The 25469-nt window shown below is 45.1% G+C and overlaps 2 protein-coding genes across 2 annotated transcripts in view; one reads left to right on the top strand and one right to left on the bottom strand.

The window, feature by feature from the left end:
* atp11a (ATPase phospholipid transporting 11A) overlaps positions 1-25469 on the bottom strand; it is a 75585-nt gene that overhangs the window by 11517 nt on the left and 38599 nt on the right. Inside the window, exons 2-26 of the mRNA XM_083758777.1 lie at positions 24589-24711; positions 24368-24457; positions 24112-24192; positions 22686-22793; positions 21895-22023; positions 21471-21574; positions 21207-21257; positions 19283-19347; positions 18865-18946; positions 18599-18749; positions 17840-18037; positions 16837-16950; positions 15639-15695; positions 12525-12691; positions 11875-11946; positions 10181-10254; positions 9710-9813; positions 7712-7893; positions 7043-7297; positions 6352-6529; positions 5179-5281; positions 2495-2640; positions 2148-2207; positions 1708-1835; positions 982-1117 (exon numbers count right to left, since the gene is read on the bottom strand). Coding sequence (XP_083614903.1) covers positions 982-1117; positions 1708-1835; positions 2148-2207; positions 2495-2640; positions 5179-5281; positions 6352-6529; positions 7043-7297; positions 7712-7893; positions 9710-9813; positions 10181-10254; positions 11875-11946; positions 12525-12691; positions 15639-15695; positions 16837-16950; positions 17840-18037; positions 18599-18749; positions 18865-18946; positions 19283-19347; positions 21207-21257; positions 21471-21574; positions 21895-22023; positions 22686-22793; positions 24112-24192; positions 24368-24457; positions 24589-24711 — 2958 coding nt within the window. The remainder of the gene's footprint in view (positions 1-981; positions 1118-1707; positions 1836-2147; positions 2208-2494; positions 2641-5178; positions 5282-6351; positions 6530-7042; positions 7298-7711; positions 7894-9709; positions 9814-10180; positions 10255-11874; positions 11947-12524; positions 12692-15638; positions 15696-16836; positions 16951-17839; positions 18038-18598; positions 18750-18864; positions 18947-19282; positions 19348-21206; positions 21258-21470; positions 21575-21894; positions 22024-22685; positions 22794-24111; positions 24193-24367; positions 24458-24588; positions 24712-25469) is intronic.
* LOC310854112 (glyoxalase domain-containing protein 4-like) lies at positions 3560-4456 on the top strand (the record flags this gene model as incomplete). Its single annotated transcript, XM_083758629.1, has 1 exon — positions 3560-4456. The coding sequence occupies one exon, from the start codon at positions 3560-3562 to the stop codon at positions 4454-4456; it is 897 nt and encodes a 298-aa protein (XP_083614755.1).

Below are 25469 nucleotides of genomic sequence, written 5' to 3'. Positions count from 1 at the left end.
TATCAATATGTTCAAAACTGTGTTTAACCCATTAAGACCAGAGACCAGATTCTACAAAATAATAAGGGAAAATTTGGAAAAGGTGTGGCAAAATAAAAGCTTACCACTGTTTTTTTTCACAAATGTGTTCTTAAAGGTGTCACCTATCAATTTGTTCCAATTTGTTTCCCTTGGGACACTTTGTGATAGTTGCTGAGAGTTGGGTACGTACCAACCTATATGACAGAATTCTCAAAATGTCATTATGCTAAGTAGCATGTGACATGTCAAACTAGGGGGTTTTCATGATTCTGAATCCATTGCTCAAATTCGGCCATATAGCCACTAGTCCAAATGTGCTGATCTAAACTAAGCACCAAAACTATGGATTCAGAATTCCGTGACTAATGCTTGGATTCATAATTCATGAGCTGAATGAGCTTATAGATCTGCTATTTTTCAACAACTAAAGTAAAAGCGGCCTGGGCCATGACTCAGCGGTCCAGGCACCTGGCAGTGTGCCGCGGCCTCGACTCCCGATCGCCTTTACAAGCATGCCACTCCCCCATCTCTCTCCCCATTCCCTGTCAGCCTACTGTCTGTCCCTCTATAAAAAATAAATAAAAAATAAAGGTGGAAGCCGCAAAAAAATAAAAATAATAATGGTTAAAAACTAAAGTGACGGCCCAGGCCGTAGCGTAACGGTCTGGGCACCGGACTGGTGATCCAGTCGCGGTGTGCCGCGGGTTCGACTCCCGGACCCGACACGGCCTTTACCGCATGTCATCCCCCCATCTCTCTCCCGTTTCCTGTCAGCCTACTTTCTATCCCTTAAAAAATCAATAAAGGCGTAAGCCGCAAAAAAATATCTTAAAAAAAAAAAAAAAAAAACTAAAGTGACACAGTTATCCAGGTCTTAATGGGTTTAAAGTTTAAACACATGACTTTCCTTTTGTGGATTTATTGTTCTCCTTTCGCAGGTGACCGGCTGTCCAGCCTTACCTGTCCGTTGCTGGTGAAGGTGGTGTTGTCGAACAGGAAGTAGGCACCGAAGAACATGACCAGGGCGGCGTAGATGCCTAGGCACGTCCAGTAGATGAAGATGGGCCATCGCAGCAAGCAGTTCTTAGAGATATCCCTGTGTGTGCGTGGGAAAACACACATCATCATCATTCATCCTTCACCAGGTAAACCTGCATGCATGGGCAACTTAATGTGACCCTCATATCAGGTTAATATCTTAATACTGATATATTATTGATCTCTGTTACAATTCCAAACACGACCCACTTTAATTACTTCAGTCTATATATTAGTAACTTAATGAGTAGTATTAAAATGTTATTGTTATTTTCAAGGTTACTTTTCAGGATTCCAATTCAAAAATAGCAAAATAAATATTCAGGATTCCAATTCAAATAATAGCAAAAATAGCTGATCTACAAGCTCAAAACGCGCCGCAGTGCGACGCGATGCAATGACGCGATGCAATGGCATCGCGTCTGGAGTGAGTGTGGAAATTATAGCCTATAGTGGCCCTCTCCATCGTCAAAGTTGCCCTGCACCACTGAACCATTTCACTGAAATAGAAACTCAACAATGGTGGGGAAAAGGTGCACACATGTTTCTGGGGTCAGGGTGTCGCTACCTGTAGAGACATTATGTTTCTGGGGTCAGGGTGTCGCTACCTGTAGAGACATTATGTTTCTGGGGTCAGGGTGTCGCTACCTGTAGAGCGCCGGGTCCTTCTTGAGGATGTCTGTGTTGATGTGCTGCTCCATGAGGCTGTACAGCAGGATGGGCAGCGACGTGAAGCTGATGTTGTACAGCGTCAGGTATGCGGTGTCGTACAGGGGCTAGAGAGAGAGAGAGAGACAGAGAGTATGCCAAAAGAAATGTTGTTGTTGTTGGGTGAGGGGGGATGCAATACAATAGAGGGTATGCGCCTAACATCATCATCAAACCCAAAAGTTATGCAGGAATGCCTAGTGAGTGGCACGCGTGCGTAGTGTAGTGCCGTGTATGGTTGTGCGTGTATGGTCGTGCGTGCGTGCGTGCGTGCGTGCGTGCGCGCGTGCGTGCGTGCGTGCGTGCGTGCGTGCGTGCGTGCGTGCGTGCGTGCGTGCGTGTGTGCGTGCGTGCGTGCGTGCGTCTGATTGTGTCTATACCTGCTGTGAGAAGCCGCAGAAAAACTGGTAGAGGAACTGAGGAAAGATGAAGACCACATTCTGGGAAGAGAAGGACAAAAGGAATGGATATGATACACCTTGAAGAACATCGAACATCCAACTCCCATCATGCATAATATACAGTATATATACATTATGTATAAGTATGTTTATAGTACATTCTACGCTAATATGAATCCCGCAATGTCCTCAGCTAAAGTTGGTATATATAGTCTTGGGTGAGCAATTAAAAGTCAGGTTGTCGGGGACGGCCAAGACTCCGGCCAGTATATTCTTCTTCATTCTTGACAAACGTCGTGACGTGACGCTGTGTTCGTGTACTCTACCTTGTAGAAGAAGTACTGCACTAGCTCCGAGATGCGTATGTAGTAGTAATGTCCGTGGACCAGCAGCATCTTCTTGAGGTGTTTGAACTTGGGGATGGCATAGTCGCTGTTCCTCACTGCCTGACGACCCTCCTTACCCAGGATTCCTAGGGAGAGAGAGAGAGAGAGAGAGAGAGACAGAGAGAGAGCGCGACACAATATACTTTACAAGACTTTAACCACATAATCAAAGACCTACAAGCCAATGTTGTTTTTTGCAGCAAATTTCTATTATAGTTTTAGTCATAGTCTCTTGAATAGTTAGTTTTAGTCACATTTTAGTCACCTGGAATGTATTAGTGTTGGCGGGCCTTGTTGCCGTCATAATAACTGATTTTTCACCTGCTGAAAATAGCCGATCTACATGCTCACAACGCGTTGTGAGATTGTAGATCTGCTATTTTCAGCATGCAACCAAGTGTAAAATGACTTATAGGCTATTGGATCTGTTGTCCACTAGTCCCTTCCTAACATTTTAGTGTAGTTTTTATTTGTTGACGAAATTGTCAGTATATATTTAGTCTTAGTTTTAGTCACCATAGCATAGTTTTCATTTAGTTTCCATTTAGTTTTCTTCAGTGGAAAAAGGTAGTCGACAAACATTTTTCGTCTTAGTTTTAGTCGACGAAAACAACACTGCTACAAGCCTATGAACAAAAAACAAAACATATTTGGATGCCTAGTAGGGACTGGTTAACATACAGCTTAAATTAAATTCTGATATTATCCAACCATAAAATATCAAACGCATCATACCCGTAACTATCTTATATTCAAGCCTCTTGTATAACATATATATGTCCCATAACTTAAGGAGATGCAACTACAGTATTTATAAATGCACACATGTGCAGCGGCTGTCCAGACATCTATCTATGAATCCAAAAATCTCCGTATTTGTATGTCCTTTTTTATGCCCATATATGGTGATTCCTGATGTCCTCAATATGACGTCACGGTCCTGACATCATAGACTGGCCTCCAGTACTGTAATGTGTACTGCACTAAGTATTCTGCTCGTGAACCATGGCCTCACGACGGGCTTTGCATTTTGTTTTTAAAGTGGGCGATAGAAGCAAAGCGGCCGCCTTTTACCGAGATGTACTCGGCATGAAGGTGTTACGCCACGAGGAGTTTGAAGAAGGATGCAAAGCGGCCTGTAACGGTCCTTACGGCGGAAGGTGGAGTAAGACGATGGTTGGTTTCGGGGCCGAGGATGACCACTTTGTCGCCGAACTGACGTACAACTATGGAGTGGGAGAATATCGCCTCGGCAATGATTTCTTGGGGCTTACTTTGCAGTCGAGTCAAGCTGTAAGCAACGCTAGGAAATCAGGCTGGCCTCTCACGGATGTAGGAGAAGCGCTCTATCTGACGGAAGCACCGGGAGGATATCGCTTCTATCTGCTCGACGAAGAACAGCCTCCGAGCGATCCGGTGCAAAAGGTGTGTCTCGCGGTGTCCGATCTCCGGACGTCCACGCACTACTGGGCTTCCCTTTTGGGAATGACGGTGATGGACGAGGACGACGAGAAGAAAATGGCGCTGATGGCGTTCGCGGATGGCCAGTGCAAGCTGGAGCTTCGCGGCATCGCCGAGACCGTCGACCACGGAACGGCCTTCGGACGAATGGCGTTCTCGTGCCCGCGAGAGCAGCTGGCGGGCCTCGAGGCTCTGATGGAGAGGGAAAAGCAGGAGATCCTGACGCCGCTGGTCAGCCTGGACACCCCGGGAAAGGCCACGGTGGAGGTGGTGGTTTTGGCCGACCCGGACGGCCACGAGATCTGCTTCGTGGGAGACGAGGCGTTCAGGCCTCTCTCCGTGCCGGACCCTGACGGAGACGCGTTGCTCGACAAGGCGATGGCGGAGGACGGAAGCCACGAGTGGTTCGCAAAGCACGACAGGCAGAAAGCTGCCGCGTGAGCCGTGAGTTGTTTTTCACTAAAAGTCACACCTGTGTGAGGGGCCACTCTCATCATCATCATCATAGGTCTCATCATATACGTCATCTCGTTCTGGCAATTTGCGTCTTGACTTTTGCCTTCAATGTTTGTGTTTAGTGTTTACACAAACCCTCAAAGCTGGACAAAATATATATAATATATATATATATATAATAATATATATATATATATATATTAAATGCCATTGACAATGAATTACCAGCTTTGAGTGTTTGTGTAAACATAAACATTGTGTAAACACAAATGTTGAAGACGCTGCTGAGGACGCAAATTGTGATTGGCCGGAATGAGATGATGATGATAAGAGCGCCCCTCACTTCACATGCACTGGTGTGGTTTTGAGGGGCGCTAGCCTCTCCTATATTCAGCTATAGTATAGATTTTTGTACACAAACATTAAATGCCATTGACAACGAATGGAGAATTTAGGCCATAGGCCTATGTCTCTGAGGCAGCAAATCAAACCCTCTTCTCTCAGTGGTTCTCAAACTTTTCGGGCTGATCTACAAGCCCATCTACAAGCTCACAATGCCTCGCATTGCGAGGCGTTGTGAGCTTGTAGATCGGCTGTTTTCACAACTTTCATTCACAAAACCATTTGTCCCCCCCCACCCCCCTTTCCCCAGCAAGTTGAGAATCACTGCTGTATATCATGGCAAGCCGTATAACGTGAAAACCCACCGACTCCGACGTGGGCTTCCAGGATCATGCTGACGTCGTTGGCTCCGTCGCCGATGGCCAGCGTTATCGGGTGCTCGGGCGACGCTTTGATCAGCTTCACGATCTGTAGACGAGGAGACAAACACAGTGTTATAGTCAGCAGCACACCTGAATCACACACACACACACACACTCTGGTGTAGGAGGTGTGGGTGGACGGACGAACGGGCTCTATGCACACAGAATGGAACCAAATGGACCCGTATACACTCTCAGAGTAACACACCCGTACGTACGGGGCCATTTGGAACCCACTTAAGGACACTTTATGAGACCCACTGGTGTAGCAGAGTGTTTTCAGTGCGCCAACAACACGCACAATAGCAGCACCCCTGACCAGAATGGAACAGAGCCTTCATTAGTATCATCGATAACAGGTGGCGTCAGTGGCGTGCACAGACATTTAGAGGGGCAGGTGCTCAAGTGAAAAAAGGGCACCTTGTGCAGCGCGTGGAACCGGCCGGTTGCCTTAATAGTGTGAGATTTATAGATTTTGGGGCATAAATAATATATTGGAAGCTTTATCAGGATCAATGTCACCATGGTCCACATACAGTGTACACTGTGTACACTGTAAAATAATAAAATAATCAAAAGGGCACTTTGCTGTCCAGAGGGCAGAGGGCAGGTGCTCTAGCACCACCTAGTGTCTATCTGTGCACGCCACTGACAGATGTGAAGGAAGTATAGGGAAGGCTCTTTCCAAAATGACGCGTGTGCATATATAGAGCCAATTAACCCATGTTGGACTCTACAAAGACCAGATGTATTCAAAGGAACCAAATGTCTTCTAAATCCTGATCAGTGGTTCTCAAACTATTTCATGTCAAGGACCCCTAGAATTATATGTATTTGGCCGCCGACCCCCATCTGAAAATATGTTGTTCCAGGGACCCCCTGCAAAGCTTTGAGTTAAAAACGTTAAGAATATATATTCAAAGATTTTCACGATTTAAAAAAAATAGCAGTTGTGGATATAGCAGATCTGCAAGCTAGCAGGTCTGCAAGCTCAAGCTATGAGCTTGCAGATCTGCTATTTCTCAACAGTTAAAGCATAACGTAATGCTTTAAAACACCAAAAAGGGGTTCCCACCCCCAAAATGGGTTAATTATACCACTCCCCCCCCCCCCCACCTGTGCTTTCTGGAGCGGGGCCATGCGGCAGCAGAGCACGGCGCTACAGTTGCGGCAGATCTCCAGGAAGATCTCCTTGTAGTTCCCCGAGTTGGACTCCTCGTGGTCGGGCTTCAGCACGGCCGACAGCGTGGCGCCGTCGATGATGAGGCCGTAGTCGGCGTAGTCGCCCGAAAGACTGCAGGGGAAACGGAAACATATATTGAGGGTATTATGCGCGTGACGTCACCATCATACTGTATATACCCGGAAGTTGGCAAAATCTGGCAAAATCAAAACGTCAGAAAAGAGACCATAAATTAGACCATGGGGGTTAGATATTGGATGGAGCACACCACATGGTACAAGAAAGACGTTCTTTACTGAGAGTTCTGACAACGTTTCGATCTATTTGATCTTCATCGGGTCATTAGACCAGGGGTTCTCACAACCTGTGGGTCGCGACCCCTCGGGGGGTCCTGAAATTATTTTGGGGGGGGGTCCCCCCCAAAAAAAAGAGTTACAGACCCATAAAGGCCCATTTAGTTCATAATTCCGGGCCCCCCTGGAACTCCCTCAAGGACCCCTGGGGGTCCCCGGACCCCACTTTGGGAACCAATGCCATAGACTACATACATAAACAGGAAAAAGTGCCCTAAAAATCACGGCACTCCATCTTTAACCTGCATGCATGGAGTCCGTCCAGCCTTACCCGGACATGTTGTCGCGGCTCATGCTGGCTCCGTGCGTGTGCAGCACGGTCCTGCTCAGGTCAAAGAGCACCTCGTGCAGGCTCTGCTCCTCGGTGCGCTTGGTGGTGAGCTCCAGGATGTGCGTGCTGCGGCGGAACAGCTTGCAGGCGTAGCACGTGGCCACCGCCGTCTCCATCTTGTCGCCCGTCAGCACCCACACCTTCATGCCCGCCTTGTGCAGCGCCTCGATGGTGTCCGCCGCCTTCTCCTGGAGCCTGCGTGCGTGCGGGGGCCAAGGAGAAGGTACGCGGGGGTGTTAATTAAGTCCAGCTGTGCTTGGTAAACTTTTACTTTTACTTCAGTACAATTATTTGAAAACGTTAGTTACTATAGTTGCTTTGGCGATTTAAATTTTGATTTGAAAACATACATTAACCACTTCAACCCTATACATTTCGGCCATGTGAAAATAGCCGGTCTACAAGCTCACAATGCGTCGCACTTTTACTTTTAGTACTTTAAGTACATTTTGATGCCGATACTTTTGTACTTTTACTCAAGTACATTTTATATTCCGTACTTTTACTTGTAACGAAGTAGTTCTAAATTGCAGTATTGTATACAGTACTTTTACTTAAGTAAAACAATTGAGTACTTCTTCCACCACTGAGTGCGTGACAGTGTCTGACCTGTCCTCCACGGCCGTGGCTCCCAGCAGCACCAGCTCCGTCTCGATGAGGTCGTAGGCCTCGGCCAGCTTCCGGTCTCTCTCCTGCAGCGCCAGCTTGGCCGAGTTGAGCAGGTGGCACACCTCCCGGTACTGCTCTGGGCCCAGGCGCCGGTACGCCACGCACAGCGTCCTCAGGCCCTCCTGGATGCACGCACACACACACACACACATACATTTTCAAAAGAGAAATGGAGACGGAAGGAGAGAAAAGAGTAAAGATTGCTGTGTATGAGATCCCAGATGTCGTCTAACTACACAGGTTCATCCCGATGTTCTGGGCATCTTTGTAATGTTAGTGTTAGTAAAAAGCAGGTAAAAGAGTAACGTTTGAGGCAGACTAACATCAGTCACTTTTACATTCACTGTAGTAGAAGGAGGTGCGGGGAAACCGCAGATATGTTGTCTCCGCCTACAGGAAATACGTTGCCTGCGACCATGAGACCTGAATCGGTCTATAACCTGCTTGGGTTCCTGGGTGTTCTTCAGCATCTCTGTCCAGCTCACCTCGCTCCTCTTGGCTGTCTTGGTTTTTGCGGTGTGTGTATATCTCTGTACGCATTCCATGCGTGTTCCAATGCGGATTCCATGCACATTGGCTAGATTGTGAACAGCGGGGCCTGTGGGCTGTGTGGGCCCACTGAGGCTCTCCAAAATAGGCAGTGTCTGATTTGTTTGTTGTGTGCTATTTACAGCCTACTTTCTGTATAAAAGCTCTGTTTTGGGACAGCTGGAGATGTATTTATATTATATTGATGTTGACCGTAAATCGCAGAGAGAGACAGAGAGAGGGGGGGAGAGACATAGGGAAAGACATAATAGTAACACGGACCACACCGCATTCAAACTTGGTTGACATTGTCTGTCCCCTAATGGCCTCCAGGTTGCTTCAGGAATGGCCATTTAATTTAAAACCGAGGCAGTGATGTGATGCAAGTATGCAACAACTACCACTGTAAGTGTGAACTATTTCCGTTCCACAGTCCACACACTAACAATAAAATGAATACGTAATTAATTAAACTCTTTAATTAAAGTAATGCAAGTTAGAAATGCATGCCAAATAACCGCCGTGGTAGACTACCAAATCAATATAACGCATAATGCATAACATGATTGGAGTCACTCGGCCCTAACAAGGCATGAGCTACACTTTCCAACAAGTGTGTGAGTGAGTGCCGTTGAGTGTTCTCATGTCCGTGCGACCACTAGCACCCTTGTATTAGGTCTCTCTGTGCAGGCGTGTGTACTCAACTGTGGTCGTGTGCATACAAATATACCACATGAGTGACCCGGCACACACCTGTGGCCCGGTTTTCGGCGATGTCTTCCCATTTATCCCTAAACTTATTTTTGTTTTGAAAAACATTCTAACAGTTTGACCGCGGAACACGCTAAACCCGTCTTTTTTCCATGTTGTCTTTCTCTGTTGAACCCGTCTTTTGTTTAATTATGTTTATTTCGCCGTGTTTTGATAACTTTTAATACTCTATGGGTTTTCATGACACGTTGGGATGACATAAGCTGAACTCGATGAGTCACTGGCTTGCTAGGGCTTCTGGGAAACTGAGGCGCAATGTCTATGGGACGCTATTGGCTCCGCCCGTGCTTCCCTGCTCCTCGCTGGTTGCGGGCGGTGGAGGATTATCAAACACTATAACAAACCATTGCACCATTTCAAAGCGGATTTTCGTGACACGGAACGACGATAATGGACGGGTGCTTCTTCAAAGGATAGTGAACATCCCCGCAGTGAACCTTATATCACGGTAATCAATCAGAGAGTGTTACAATTGTTCATCTAGCCAATCTACATTGACATGTTGTGAGCTTGTAGATTCTAAGTGTTTTTCAAAATCGTAAAAAAAAAAGGCAAAGAAGATCAGGGATAAGGTGAAAGGCACTGACCAAAATAGGGCCCATAGTGTGCTTTCCAACAATTACGTGCGTGCGTTCTCACCACTGCATTGTGCTCCACCCTGGCCTTGACCTGCTCCACCTTGCCCGAGACGACTCGAGGAAAGATGGAGGAGTCTGCACCTTTGCAGAACAGGAACACTTCACCTGAACACACAGCAGCAGAGAGACAGAGAGGAGAGAATTCTGTTTTTATCGGGGTAATACAAATGAGGAAGGTACTGTAGGTCGTTGGCTCCCCCATGGTGAATGTCTTCCCCCGGTATACACCCCGGGGACCGCCGCCCGCCATCTGCCTTATACTTGTGAAATTGTGACCCACTTGTCCAGTACAGCACGCACCTTCGTGAGCATGAGCGAGCACGCACACAGACTCACTAGAGTCTGTGTGTGTGTGTGTGTGTGTGTGTGTGTGTGTGTGTGTGTGTGTGTGTGTGTGTGTGTGTGTGTGTGTGTGTGTGTGTGTGTGTGTGTGTGTGTGTGTGTGTGTGTGTGTGTGTGCATTATGTATTACCTCTGGTGTCTCTGACGATGACACTCATCCTCCTCCTGACGGAATCGAAGGTCAGGACCTCCAGCAGCTCAAACCTGACAACACGCACCCCCCCACACACACACGCACACGCACACGCCCACAGACACACAGACACACAGACAGACAGACAGACAGACAGACAGACAGACAGACAGACAGACAGACAGACAGACAGACAGACAGACAGACAGACAGACAGAGAGTAGTTCAATTAAATCCTCTCAGATGCTCCTCCCCTCCTCTCTTCTGTGGTGTCTCACAGTTTTTGGGCTTTGCCCTACCCACCCAGCTGTCGCACTGGGCCACTTTATTTTGTGCATGTCACATTGAACATATTGATAGATATTTTAAGGTGGTGTAAGTGGTTTTGCTGTGGTGATGGCTGAGTTGACTCTAAGCTGTTCATTGTCATACATAATGGCTTTTTTTTCCTGATCACCTCACATTACAATGCCACCAGTAACCACTAGGTGGCAAAATAATACAAGAATTGTTCCTCAGGCTACATACTGCACTCTTCTATATATTTGTGAACTCCTAGTTGTAAATATATTCAGTGGAACACATACTGTACACATGCACACACACACACATGGACTGAACTGTGTGATCCACTGTGGTCATCAGCAAATACATTGACACAAATCATTTGATTGTGAAGAGAGAGAGTTCCGCTTTACTATTCAATTTATTATTATTGTTTTGAACCTTTATTTGACCAGTGAAAACCTATTGAGACTGAGTCTCTTTTGAAAGTGGGAACTGGCCAAGAGGCAGAAACAAAATGACACTTCAATGCTACATCGTACATGTCAAATTTACACAACAGCCAAATAATATCTCTGACGTACCTGAGGAAACCTTTTAAAATATGGTATAATATATATAATAAAAAAAGGAATCCCCAGTTATCAGAGGCAGGACTCTTGTGTCCATCTTGTGATCACGTATGACTCTCAGTCCACAATAGAGTTGGCCTACGTACCCTAGCAAGAGTTTTAAACTTTTCTTTTCGTTTGAAATTAATTCTGTTTATGTATGCTGTCCTCTCACGATGTCTTTGTTATGTCAGTTTTGTTTAGTGTCCAATGTCCGAAATTATAGCATCTCTGCTAAATCTGGTGTATTTACGTTACATTTCTATGTAACGTTTATTAAAAGTCTGTGTTACACTTTTAGCTCCATATACAACACAACGGTGTCCTGCGCGGAAAATAGACACTTTACAACAGTGGTTCCCAAAGTGGGGTCCCTCTTTGAGGGAGTTCCAGGGGGTCCCCAGCTAAATGATAGTAACTCTGAGAGTGTACAAATGGGTCCATTTGGTTCCATTTGTACACTCTCAGAGTTAAATTGACATAGATTTTACTATATCAATTGGATGTCCCAGAGATAGAAGTGCCATTAAATGGGGGTCCGTAGACTAATGCATATCAAACTGGGGGTCCATGAAATTAAACGGTTTGAGAATCTCTGCAAATCTTCTCTTATGGGAGGTACCTGCATGCATGGTATATATCTCTTCAAATGGGGGTCTGTGGGGATAATTAGTGTCAAATTGGTGGTCCTTGACATGAAATAGTTTGGGGACCACCTCTCTACGAGCTCACAGCGCAGCGCGGAAGCTCTAGTCATTGATCTTGTCGCACATGCGGTTCTACGACGTCACTCACCTTTCGATCTCGTCATTGCGGTTCAGGATCTCCATGTGACTGTCCTTCAGTCTCAGATACGTGAACCCGAGCCTGAGTGTGGGGGGGGTTTGGGGACATTTTAGTGTTGCAACTAAACCATCATCTCTTTCAATTATCCAATGCATCTGTGTCGTTAATTCTTTAGGCCATGAAATAAAATGGCGATAAAACAATGTTGTAAAATCAAACGGGGTGATAAAGTCAAATAAGGTAATAAAGTAAAAAAAAGTGTGCGCATGCGATGCGTGCATGGCTGCCTGCCAAGGTTATTATAGTTAACGAACTGTATTATGTTTACAAAACTAACTGAAATTATAGACAAAATGCCCTCAGTTATAGTTTTTCTACAGTAACTGAATATATATTTTTAAATGGTATATTTCGTTTGCTACTCTGACCTTTTTGAATCCTGCACCTGACAAAATCCAAAGTATAAAAAAACGAAAACTGACACTAATAAAAACTAAACTAAAACTAGGCATTGTCACAAAAAAATAAATAAATAATACAAACTAGCAAACCCGCTCTAAAATACTAACTGAATTAGAAGGAAGAAAATGTCAAAACTAACTAAAACTAAACTATAATGAAAAAGCCCAAAACTATTATAATGTAGTGTGTTCGCTCACCTCTTCATGCCCTCCACCAGCGCCACCTCGTCGGGCGAGGAGGAGATGTAGAAGGAGGAGGACTTGCCCTGGTGGAGGCCATGTTTGATGCCGTCCACCGTCTCCTCCTCCTTCACCTGCACCGTGTGGCACAGGCACAGAGCGCGGAAGAACAGCTCCTCGCTCTCCTGCAATGTGCAAATACGTCGTTACACACAGGTGCAATGTACAAATACGTCGTTACACACAGGTGCAATGTACAATCGTTAGACACGGGCACAGAGCGCGGAACAACAGCTCCTCGCTCTCCTGCATGCCGGGGGAACAGACGCACCAAACCAAAGGATGTGAAGGCTCTTCAACATTTTTTCTCAGGCCAGGGACCCCTTATAGCCGAGAGAGTGATGAAGCATATAGAGGGTATGCGCATGCATAAAGTGAGTGGCAAATCGAGTGGCAAATTTAGTTTAACGTTGTTTACTCCAATGGTTCCCAAACTTTTTCGTGTCAAGGACAGCCAAATCTAAATTTATTAGGCCACGGACCCCCCATTTGAAAACATATGCCAGTGACCCCGATAAGGGAGGATTTTTGCAGTGATTCCGAAACATATTAATTTCATGGACCCCCAAATTCACACGCATTATGCTATGGACCCCCGATTTAATGGCATTTCTATCTGTGGTACCCCAATTTATATTGTAAAACCACTGTTAATTTAACTCGGAGTGTACACATTTGTACAGTCTCTGAGTTACAGACCCATAAGGGTCCATTTGGTTCCTTATAATTATCTCTAATTGAGCTAGGTACCCCCTGGAACTCCCTCAAGTACCCTAGGGGTCCCCGGACCCCACTTTCGGAAACCCGTGTTCAATGCAATCAATCAGATAGGACATTTCTATTTAGATGTATGGGCTGTAGTAGTTTTTTGCCACTGAGTAAGGTGTTCCCGCATAAGCATAACTTCTAGGTATAGGCCCTCATTTATCAATGGAGTGTAATTCTGCCTTAAATTCGAGCTTGGGTTTGACGGCTGAAATCAATCTGCCACGCCCTATAAAATCAAGCCTCGCCCTCGTTTTCTTGCGACATGAATAACTGGAATATGACCAAACAACGTACGGAAAGCCAATAAGAATGAAGAAAAGAGTTTCCAAACTGCTCTCTGTGTTGACACTGAGAGACAGTGATGTCATTCTGTACAGCGGTACTATCCACTGTGGCCCGAGTTATATAGAGGATTTCATCACATCCTCATGCCACATGCTTCTCATTCCACACTTAATGAGAGCACGCTAAAGCATGAACACACACACACACACACACACACACACACACACGTTTACTCCGTCCACTGTAGTTGCATGTGAGTTTCCTGCTTCTTTCCACACACACACACGCCTAGCTCTGTTTTTCAATAGTGAAATGAGACATTCTGCAATATGAATACTTTTACTTGTCGAAAAAAGGCAATTCTTAGTGAGGCAGATGGACTCATGTACAGTACGTGCGCGTGCACACACACACACACACACACACACACACACACACACACACACACACACACACACACACACACAGACACACACACACACACACACGCACAAGCACACACACACACACATACGCAGGGCCTACCACTTTCCCTGGCCCTATAGCCCTCTACTTGAAGAGGGTCCACGGTTAATAGTCTTAGAGCACAGGGCTCGGATTCTGTATTTAGCCGCAGGCTAATGAGATAACGAGGTACAGCCAGCTGTAGACCAGCAGGATTTATGTCTCCAGGCCCTCTGTCTCTCCTGGAAACGCGACTCTTATTGGCTGTGATAAGTCGGCCTAAACAACAGCGGTGACAGGCCAGTCAGACCTCTTAAACTCTCTGTAGTATAGCTACTTGTATTGAGTTGACGGGTTCCATTTGTACACTCTCATGGTTACATTAACATTGATTTTACAATATAAATTGGGGTCCCAGAGATATAGAAATGCCATTAATGCCATGATTCGTAGACTAATGCATGTCAAACTGGGGGTCCTTGAAATTAAATGGGTTGAGAATCACTGCTAGAGCCGTAAAAATCTTCTCTTATGGGGGTCTCATAATCTTTTCAAATGGGGGGTCCTCAAGCTAATTAGTGTCAATTTGGGGGTCCTTGACATGAAAAGGTTTGGGAACCACTGCCCTACACCAAATCTATATGCCGAAATTAGTCGATAGTACAACGCTTCGCAATGCGTTTTGAGCTTGTAGATCGGCTATTTTCGGCAAATGTTCCCCCCCCAGAAAAGGGATGCTGGGGTTTAAGTTCCTGAGCCCTCCATCTGTGCCATCTCCCTCGTAGTGGTCCAACGAGGCGTTTTTTCCCCCGGCTGAAAAGGCCATGGCGCTCGCTACCAAATGCCTGAGTTGAAAATATTTTGGCTCCCAGTAAGCAGATGAAAACGGCACACATTAACCCATTTAAGAAAATATGTTGTTCCAGGGACCTCCCCAGAAGCAAAGATCTGAGTTAAAAACATTCGCTCTCAAAGAATATACAATACATTCAAAGACTTGTGCCACATTTTCACGATTGTTAAAAAATAGCAGATCTACAAGCTCATAGCGCGGCACCGAGTGCTGCATGCGCTACGAGCAATAGCTATAGCTAAAGTAACATAATCCTTAAAACACCAATTAATACTCAGTGCCTTGTTGTCACACACTGCCGGGGTTTCCAAAAACACGGTGTTCAAAACATGCTCTCAGCGTTCAGGGAAAAAATCGGGACACAAGCATGGGGGAGTGAGAGTGAGATTCAGTGGTGGAAAGTAACTAAGTACTTTTACTTAAGCACTGTACTTTTTGAGGTATTTGTACTTTACTTGAGTATTTCCAATTTCCAGTACTTTTACTTCTACTCCACTACATCTCAGAGCCAAAATTTGTACTTTTACTTCGCTACAATTATTTGAAAACTTTAGTTACTAGTTACTTTGGCGATTTATTTATTTTTGAAAATAGACGATCTTACATTTTCAATTCCGTACTTTTACTTCTAACAAAGTAGATCTAAATTTCAGTATTGGACAACAATTGAGTACTTTTTCCACCACTGGTGAGATTACAGAGCTGGTATATTATTTCCTCACCTTGGCCCCGGGTCCCGGAGAAGTGTCGATCATGTCCATGCCCGCCCCCGGCATCACCTGGTGGTTATAAGAGATAACAAACCAACCAAGATGAATCCATTAAAGCACATAAACCTTGGTGTCCCTACTAGCCTATTCTGTGGGGCCAGCATTCAGAGCAACAAGCTCCACAGGCTCGTATAGATCAGTGGTTTTCAAAGTGGGGGTCCATTCTGGCGTCCGTGTGGCTAATATTGCATAAGGATCCATTCGTTTCCAAACTATCATTTAGCTGGGGACCCCCTGGAACTCCCTCAAGGACCCCTGGGGGTTCCCGGACCCCACTTTGCCAAATCATAAGATTTTAGTCGACTACAATCTACAGTTGATTTAGTCGACTAATGTATTTTGGTGGGCCTTGATGACGAAGTAATGACTGATTTTACACTGGCTGAAAATAGCCAATCTGCTATTTTCAGCATGCAACCAAGTGTAAAATGACTTATACTGGATCTCTTGTCCACTAGTCCCTTCCTAACATTTTAGTGTAGTTTTTATTTGTCATACCTTTAGTAGCTTAGTTCATTTAGTTTCCATTTAGTTTTCCTCAGTGAAGAAAGGTAGTCGACGAACATTTTTCGTCTTAGTTTTAGTCGATGCAAACAACACTGGTCCGCGTGGCTACCTGTCCTACCTGTCCGTGTGGCTACCTGTCCTACCTGTCCGTGTGGCTACCTGTCCTACCTGTCCGTGTGGCTACCTGTCCTACCTGTCCGTGTGGCTACCTGTCCTACCTGTCCGTGTGGCTACCTGTCCTACCTGTCTGTGTGGCTACCTGTCCTACCTGTCCGTGTGGCTACCTGTCCTACCTGTCCGTGTGGCTACCTGTCCTACCTGTCCGTGTGGCTACCTGTCCTACCTGTCCGTGTGGCTACCTGTCCTACCTGTCCGTGTGGCTACCTGTCCTACCTGTCCGTGTGGCTACCTGTCCTACCTGTCTGTGTGGCTACCTGTCCTACCTGTCCATGTGGCTACCTGTCCTACCTGTCCGTGTGGCTACCTGTCCTACCTGTCCGTGTGGCTACCTGTCCTACCTGTCCGTGTGGCTACCTGTCCTACCTGTCCGTGTGGCTACCTGTCCTACCTGTCTGTGTGGCTACCTGTCCTACCTGTCTGTGTGGCTACCTGTCCTACCTGTCCGTGTGGCTACCTGTCCTACCTGTCCGTTGCAGATGACGTTTGGTACATAGACGTGTCCGTCCACGCAGCACTCTATGAACTCCATGTTGTTCTCTGTCAGAGTGCCCGTCTTGTCTGTGAACACGTACTCCACCTAGAGGAGACACACGGGAGTGAAAACGCTTTAGAGCAGTGTTATTATGGTTCCCAAAACGTCATGATTTTTTTTTCGAAAAGGTTTTGAAATAATTATAATTAAAAGCTAAATGTAGGAAATGTAGGAAACCAAATGGACCCTAATGGGTCCATTTGGTTCCAAATGGTTACAATATAAATTGGGGTCCCAGAGATGTTTGTGAGAATCACTGCTAGCGCCATAAACATCTTCTCTCATGGGGGTCTCTGGCATTAATCTCTTCAAATGGGGGTCCGCGCCGCTCCACGGGCTCATAGGTGTCAATTTGGCGGTCCTCCTTGACATGGAAAAAGTTTGAGAACCACTGTATGTACTGTACGAGTGTACGGCACACCAATGTTGTTTTTGGCTGCAAATTTAGATTTTAGTTTTAGTCGTAGTCTCTTGAATAGTTTTAGTTTTAGTCACATTTTAGTCACCTGGAATGGTTTAGCGTTAGTCTAGTTTTAGTCGACTAAATATAATACGATTTTAGTTGACTAAATTTACAGTTCATTTAGTCGAACAAAATGTATTTTGGCGGGCCTTGATGCCGTCGTAACTTTCTGAAAATAGCCGATCTACAAGCTTGTAGATCTGCTATTTTCCGCATGAAACTAATTGTAAAATGACTTATACTGGATCTCTTGTCCACTAGTCCCTTCCTAACATTTTAGTCCAGTTTGTATTTGTTGACGAAATTGTCAGTATATTTAGTCTTAGTTTTAGTCGTCATAGCTTAGTTTTCATTTAGTTTCCATTTCGTTTTCGTCAGTGGAAAAAGGTAGTCGACGAACATCTTTCGTCTGAGCTTCGGTCTACGAGATCAACACTGCGGCACACACAAGCGGCTGTATGTTACACTCGCCTGTCCCAGCTCCTCGTTGAGGTCGGAGGTGTTGACCATGGCCCTCTCGCCCAGCTCCTCGTCGAACATGTCGTCGTCCCACATGATGAAGTAGGAGCCCAGGAACTTCTGCATCTCCACCGTCACGTACATGGACACGGGGATGATGTAGTTGAACAGCACCATGAACGCCAGGAAGTCCGTGAACGCCCTGACCATCTGAGAGGGATTGATTGATTGATTGATTGATTGATTGTATTAACGGTTTGCAGAATGGGTACAGTTCAAGGAAAAGTATATACAGGTCGATACAAAAGCTGCTATTGAGGTTAAAGCCAAGGGTCCTCCTTGTTTACATAAGGGGGAGGCAAGACAACAATGTGCGCGCACACACACACACACACACACACACACACACACACACACACATACACACACACACACACACACACACACACACACACACACACACACACACACACACACACACACAAGGATTTTGCTGATAGGAATAGGCTAGTTCTCTAATTATTACTTGTGATAAACTAACATATGTAATTAGGAAGAAACCTGCTCTATAAGATATAAGTTCATCAAACACGGTGACATTGAAGACTTTTTAAGAGGAGTTGAGTTGATTGAAGTGGTTGAGTCGTCAGCTGCTTGGGTTAGGGCTAAGGAACGGTTGTGGACATTGTGTATTTGGTTCACCTTTGTTTAATTCTATTACAAGTTTACGACTAAAGTACTCCTAACAAAGTCGACGATAACAACACTCACTATGTTCCTCTGCCTCTCCACGTCGGTCCTGTGGTTGTAGAAGGGCTCGTCTCGGTTGGGGTCGCCCTGCCACACGTACTTCAGCGCCGTGTTGATCAGGGCCTTGCCGATCAGAATGCACAGGTACACCACCAGGTAGGAGTTCATTGACCTGCGGAGGGCGACAACGAGCAAGGAACACGGTATATATGCTATTAGACAAGCGGCCTATTATGGGGGAGTGTAATAGAATGTAATGGTACTGATGGACTGCAGATGGAGCATACTTTTCGACAGCCGAGCGTTTCTGAGACTTGGCCTGGTAGTTGAGTGCCATTTTGGTTTCCATGCCTGTGTAGATGGCAACGGCTGCAGAGAGAGAGAGAGAGAGAGAGAGAGAGAGAGAGAGAGCGAAAGAGAAGGAGAGAGAGTCTTAAATTACCAACACACACAACATACTTTAAATCCAAAAACCCACATAACACGAGCTACAGTAACAGTGGGCTCCCTCAGCACATTTCATCTCATAGGAGCTAGATTTAGATTTGTATTATCGCTAGAGCGATTGCCTCCATTATCGCATTGTTTCAGGAATAGATCAAGCCTGCAGTTTCTATTATATTAGCTTGGATTCCCCATCGATGATATCAGTCCCAAGACGGGTTTCCGAAACCGCCGCAGAAAAAAAGTGTGCTATTTTATTACCATAAATGTACTCTGTGTTCTTGAGCGTGGCACCTCTGAGCAGAAGGTTCTCTGATCCTAACGGCCTGTCGACAGAAGAGAGAGAGTGAGAGAGGGAGACAGAGAGACAGAGAGAGAGAGAGAGAGGTCAATCACGTTTACATTTACACATCGGCTCACATAACATTACTGTCGGGAGAAACCTTGTATCTCCATACGTTTTGTTTAATAAAAAAAAGATCCTGACAGTTTGAAGTTGAAAAACCTTATGTTTCTGTATCAGTGGTGCTCAATATTTCATGTCAAGGACCCCACAAATTATATGTAATATGCCTCCGCCCCCCCATCTGAAAATATGTTGTTCAATGGACCTCCCCAGAAGCAACGATTTGATTTAAAATGTTATATATAATAATATATATTCAAAGATTTGAGGCACATTTTCACGATTTTTCTAAAATAGACTTTTGGCTTTTGCTTCCTTTTGGTTCCTGCCCAAAATGGGTTAACCCATTTATAGTCCAGTAATAATGTAATTTGACCTCAAACTAATTGCAAAAAAAACAAACTCAGCTGATTTTGTATCTTACATATGTCCTGAATAACATACAAAAAGTCCCCTGAAATTGTCTGAGGGGAAAGGGTTGAAAATGACCTGTACAGTATGGCCACCATAGACATCCAATATAAGGCAAATAATTTCAAGATTTCCTTTTGCTTTAAGTAGCATGTGACATGTCAAACTAGGGTGTTTTCACGATGCTGAGTCCATTCCAAGCATTAGTTTTGCATAAAAACAGTCCTTAGGCTAATACCGGCCATAGCCACTTGCCCAAATGTGCTGACCTCATCACATTTGTGATGACGGCTATGACTGTTATTAGCCCAAGGAGTGTTTTTATGCAAAACTAATGCTTGGAATGGACTCAGCATCGTGAAAACACCCTAGTTTGACATGTCACATGCTACTTAAAGCAAAATGACATTTTGAAATTATTTGCCTTATATTGGATGTCTATGGTGGCCATACTGTACAGGTCATTTTCAACACTTTCCCCTCAGACAATTTCAGGGGACTTTTTGTATGTTATTCAGGACATATGTAAGATACAAAATCAGTTGAGTTTGCTACTGTTGCAATTTGTTCTAGGTTTAGCCTAATTCTGGCCTATAATGACTGGACTATTAGGAGTTAGGACTGAGGTCAATTCTAAAAGAAATGTCTTCTAAAACCTAAAGGTTTTCTGAAAAACCTACGTTTTTTTATGTCCCCATGGGGTCTAGCTACAGTAGCGCATTGTAACGGGGACAGACTCCCCCCCCCCCCCCCATTTTTTCCCGTCTGTAAGACAACTGCCCTCTCCAGACCATGAATGCAGCATTTACTATGGTAAAAGAAATGCAAATGCCACTCCTTTCCATGCCATGCTGGAAGGCAGCATTCAGGAGAATTGCGTTTATTTCCGAAGTCTCCTGAACTTGAACAAATTTGTTTAGAAATCCATGTCGTACACCGCGTCTCCACTAGCTAAAGAGTGCTGGGTTGCGCCCCGAAAATATTTTTGCTATTTTTGTCCAAAAGTGCCCTCTTACGGGATTTTAGCCCCTCCAACACTCTCTGCATGTCCCTGCACGACAGTCAGGACTACACACACACACACACACACACACACACACACACACACACACACACACACACACACACACACACACACACACACACACACACACACACACACACTATGATACAAGTTGTTGAGAAACGCTTCTCAAACTTTTGTATTTGAAGGACACCCATAACTCTCAGAATTACAGACCTGTATAATTGTCCATTTGGAACTCACTCAAGGAACCCTGGACGCCACTTTGAGGAGATAGATCACAGATTTTCTACTAGCATTTCTTTCTAATACTGTGGAGTCAGTCAGCTATATACAGTACATACCTGGCAACGGGCTCATTCCTGTCCATGTAGATGTTTACACGACCCACAAATCTGTGTAGGAAGACACATAACATGCATTTTACAAATCCTGTGTGTGTGTGTGTGTGTGTGTTCTCATAATATAAAATGAGTATTAATTGAGTATTAATCACAATTAGTAAAATATTAGGGTTGGAATCAGGCATTATGGGTTGGTTCTAGTGTCGTAACGGGTGCCGCGATTGTTATTTAATGATTGAGTGTTTGTTACACAATGTCACTGACTTGTAGAGGTCAGGCTGTGGTTGTTCACATTCTATGGTGGCCTGGATGGCCTCCACCTCGTCCTCCTTCTTGTACGCCTTGGTGTCCTGAACCGCATAGTAGGTCTGGAGAGAGAGAGAGATGGGGGGGGGGAGGGGGTCGCAGTGTTTATATTTTTTCTATACCTTTATGTCCTATTTGCCAAAAGATAACAGATTTTCAAGCTAGCGACGCAATATGCTTGAGACTTCTGTGAGGGACATTGAAACTCACTCTCTTTATCTATGCTTTCTCTCTCTCTTCTTTCTCACTCAATCACACGCACGCACGCACGCACGCACGCACGCACGCACGCACGCACGCACGCACGCACGCACGCACGCACGCACGCATGCATGCACGCACGCACGCACGCACGCACGCACGCACGCATGCACACACCCACCTTGTGGCTGCTCTCTCCGTCCAGGCTGGCCGTGGTGACGTAGCAGGTGCCGTCCTCTCTGGACGAGGACAGCAGGATGAGGTCACAGGGAAACGTCTCGTCTTCTTTCACCAGGACCACGTCCCCTACCTGACGAGAGAGAGACGAGAGGTACACATGGTGAGGGAGAGAGTTAAAGTTAAAAGTCCTACTGTTTGTCACATACGTTGCTGTATATATGCTAGATTTGTTCTCCGCATTTGAGCCATCTCTTGGAGTGGTTGAGCCGCAGCCGTGCGGCAAATGTGCCGCGCTCGGGAATAATTTGTAGTTGATCTAACGTAGTGGTCGGAGCTGGAACTGCAGGCGGGCCCCTGCATTTAGTGCGAGGAAACCCTGTGCAGCTGGGGTTTAGTATTATCTGTGATGTACAGTGCTGATCTCTCACTATCTGGCTGTTATGCAACAGATGAGGAAATTTAAAAATAAATTAAAGCCTTTTAAATAAAAAGCTTAATAGCGCCATAAAGTCATACACACAGAGACTGAACATTAATTACGCACGCACGCACGCATGCACACACTCCATGAAACGGTATGATTCTCTGAAATGTTTATCTGATGAGACACACAGACACATGAGCACGTGTCACACACACACACACGTGCGCACACGGCACACGCACCACGCACACACACATGTGCACACGGCACACGCACACACACAGACACATGAGTGCGCGCACGCACACACACACACACACACACACACACACACACACACACACACACACGCACACGCACACACATACCCTGAGCTTGCGGCTCTGTTTCCGGATCACCTTCCCGTACTGGACCACGTGCACAGGACACTGGTTGATAGAATTGTCTGCCTTGTGTCTGAGCCAGTCCTCGTAACCCTGAGACACAAAGTGTAGTAGTAGTAGTTTAGTAGTAGCATATGTGTGGTTATGTTATTTTATGTTATGTTATGTTATGTTATGTTATACACAGTGATATCCTATGTCAGTCGTTTTCAACCCTTTTCATATCAAGGACCACAATTTATTTGGCATTTGAGCCACAGGCCGCCAGTTGATGACATTTAGCCTCTCAGAGACCAAACTTGCTGTGTTGATGTTGGTATGCATTCTGAAATTGTGTAGACTTCTTGTATATATATATTCTTGTATAAGTAATGCAGATGTTTAGCAATAATTTAACTCTTGAGAGTGTAAAATGAAACCAAATGTATAGTTAAAGATCTATTGGTTATAGCAACTGTCCATCATTTAGCATGGGGACCACCTGGAACCCCCTCAAGGACCACTGGTGGTCCCTGGACCACTGGTTGAAAACCACTGTCCTATGTAAAATATAATATCCTGTTTTAGACGCTCAGGTCCCCATTTTTGTGTCAATAGTTTGTAACAGCCCAAAGTATACCCAACCATACCCAGGGTTAAAGTGGGCTATAGCCTGGTTTAGACCCCAGGGTGTATTCTGGGTAATACATTTGTATAGAGCAACTGTACTGTCCAACTCTGAATCCAGTATTCATTATTCATTTAATTTGATTTTGTTTCAAGCATTATGTTCTACTTTAGCTATTGAAAAAGAGCAGATCTACAAGCTCATGAGCTTCTAGGTCTGCTGGGGGGGAGAGAGATATAATCATCAAAATAATGAGAGGGGCGTATAGTTTGGGGGCAAAAGGGGATATATTTGGGAATTGGGGTTATGGCGTATGTTATATACCCCGGGGTATTATGGAATAGCTCGTGGAGGGCGACACACTGTTGGTGAAGAACGGAGGAGTAACCGCGACACAGTGGTGGCGGGATGGGCTGGATTATAGGCTGAAATGGGACAGCAGCTGGTGCTTTGGTCCCCAAGTAGGCCATGGCCATTTTTCAGTTGTTGTTAAGATCATGGTCGTAAGCATTCAAATGACGCGTAAAGTACAGCGCTCTAGAATCTGAAAAACTGTTGACGGTGTGCTTGTTTGAAAGTTTTTGCAACCCCCCCCCCCCCCCCACAAACCCGGCCTCGTAAATCTCACAGACTGGTAATGGAAATCTCAAAAGGTGTGCCCAGCCATTATGACCACTTAAAGTGGTCACCCACAAAACATAGATAAATATATAGACACACAGTAGAAGTTGATTTATACTTCAACTGAGTAGCAAATGTCATTATAGAAGTAAGACACTGTCAAGCTGGTTTAATTGGACTCACCTGTTTGATGGAAGTGACTGTTATGACAAAGAATAGAGGCAGACCACTGGTAATGGGACTGGTAGGAGTGTCAATGATTAACTAGAGAGAGAGAGAGAGAGAGAGAGAGAGAGAGGCAGGGAGGAGACAGTGGGAGAGAGGTTGATTTAGAGTGAAAAGGAATATTACGAGATTCATACTAGCGAGCATTGTTACAGTATATTCATTGTTCAGTACAGTATTCATTGTTCAGTACAGTGATCTTTTCCGCTCTCACCTGGACCAGGAAGATGATGAGGAAGTAGAAGTTCGCGACTCTCCTGAACTGCTCGAACAGATTCTTAGGGACGAAGTTCCAAAACGTGTACTGTAGAGATAGAAGACAGCAATGCACCACACGATACATTATAATGATGACAGTATGAGTGTACATGAACGTGCACATGTACGTGTACGTGTGCGCGTGCACGTGTGTGTGTGTGTGTGTGTGAGACGCACCTTGGAGGAGACTATCCTGTTGTCGGGGTACCTCTGCGGTATGTAGGCCTCTGTACCGGGAGGAGGTTCTTTGTGGCCGATATAGACCGTCCTGCTGTCGACCCAGTTCTCCTCACCAACACACTGCAAAAGACACAACACACACACACACACACACGGTTACAGGCTGTGGTGGGGAAAATTGCAAGTAAAAATCCGGAATTCAAAAGGTACTTGAGTAAAAGTACAAAAGTATTGGCATCAAAATGTACTTAAAGTAACACAAGTAAAAGTAGTCATTATGCAGGATGTCTCGTTTAAACATTTCAAATGGATATTAAAAATCTTTTGAAAATAGATAGAATCTATAGAAGCTCACAATTGTTTGTGAAAGTACAATATTTGCCTCTGACATCTAGTGGAGTACAAGTAAAAGTAGGCTACTGGAAATTGGAAATACAGTAAGTACAAATACCTCAAAATTGTACTTAAGTACAGTACTTCAGTATATGTACTTAGTTACTTTCCACCACTACAGACAGGCTGAACGGAGGGTGGGAAGAGAGGGAAGTAAAGAAAGGGAGATAAAAGTAAATGGAGGAAAACCTGATCTACTGTATGATTCATCGTACGGAGGTTTTTGCATGCCGAAAATTGCCAATAGATAATCTATTTAGTATTTACATGAGGGCATGATGGAGGGAAAGCGTGCGTGCGCAACTGCGCGTGGGTGCGCGTGGGTGCGTGTGTGTGCGTGCGCTGTACACTTCCAGTGTAACATTCTAAGATGTTTGCTTATGAAGAAACACAGACAGACAGACAGACAGACAGACAGACAGACAGACAGACAGACAGACAGACAGACAGACAGAGGATTGCATGTATAAGTAATGTTTTCACAG

Source organism: Protomyctophum parallelum (genome assembly GCF_964188405.1).
Source record: "Protomyctophum parallelum genome assembly, chromosome: 23".
NCBI lineage: Eukaryota > Metazoa > Chordata > Actinopteri > Myctophiformes > Myctophidae > Protomyctophum > Protomyctophum parallelum.
This window is presented reverse-complemented; position numbering and strand designations above follow the sequence as displayed.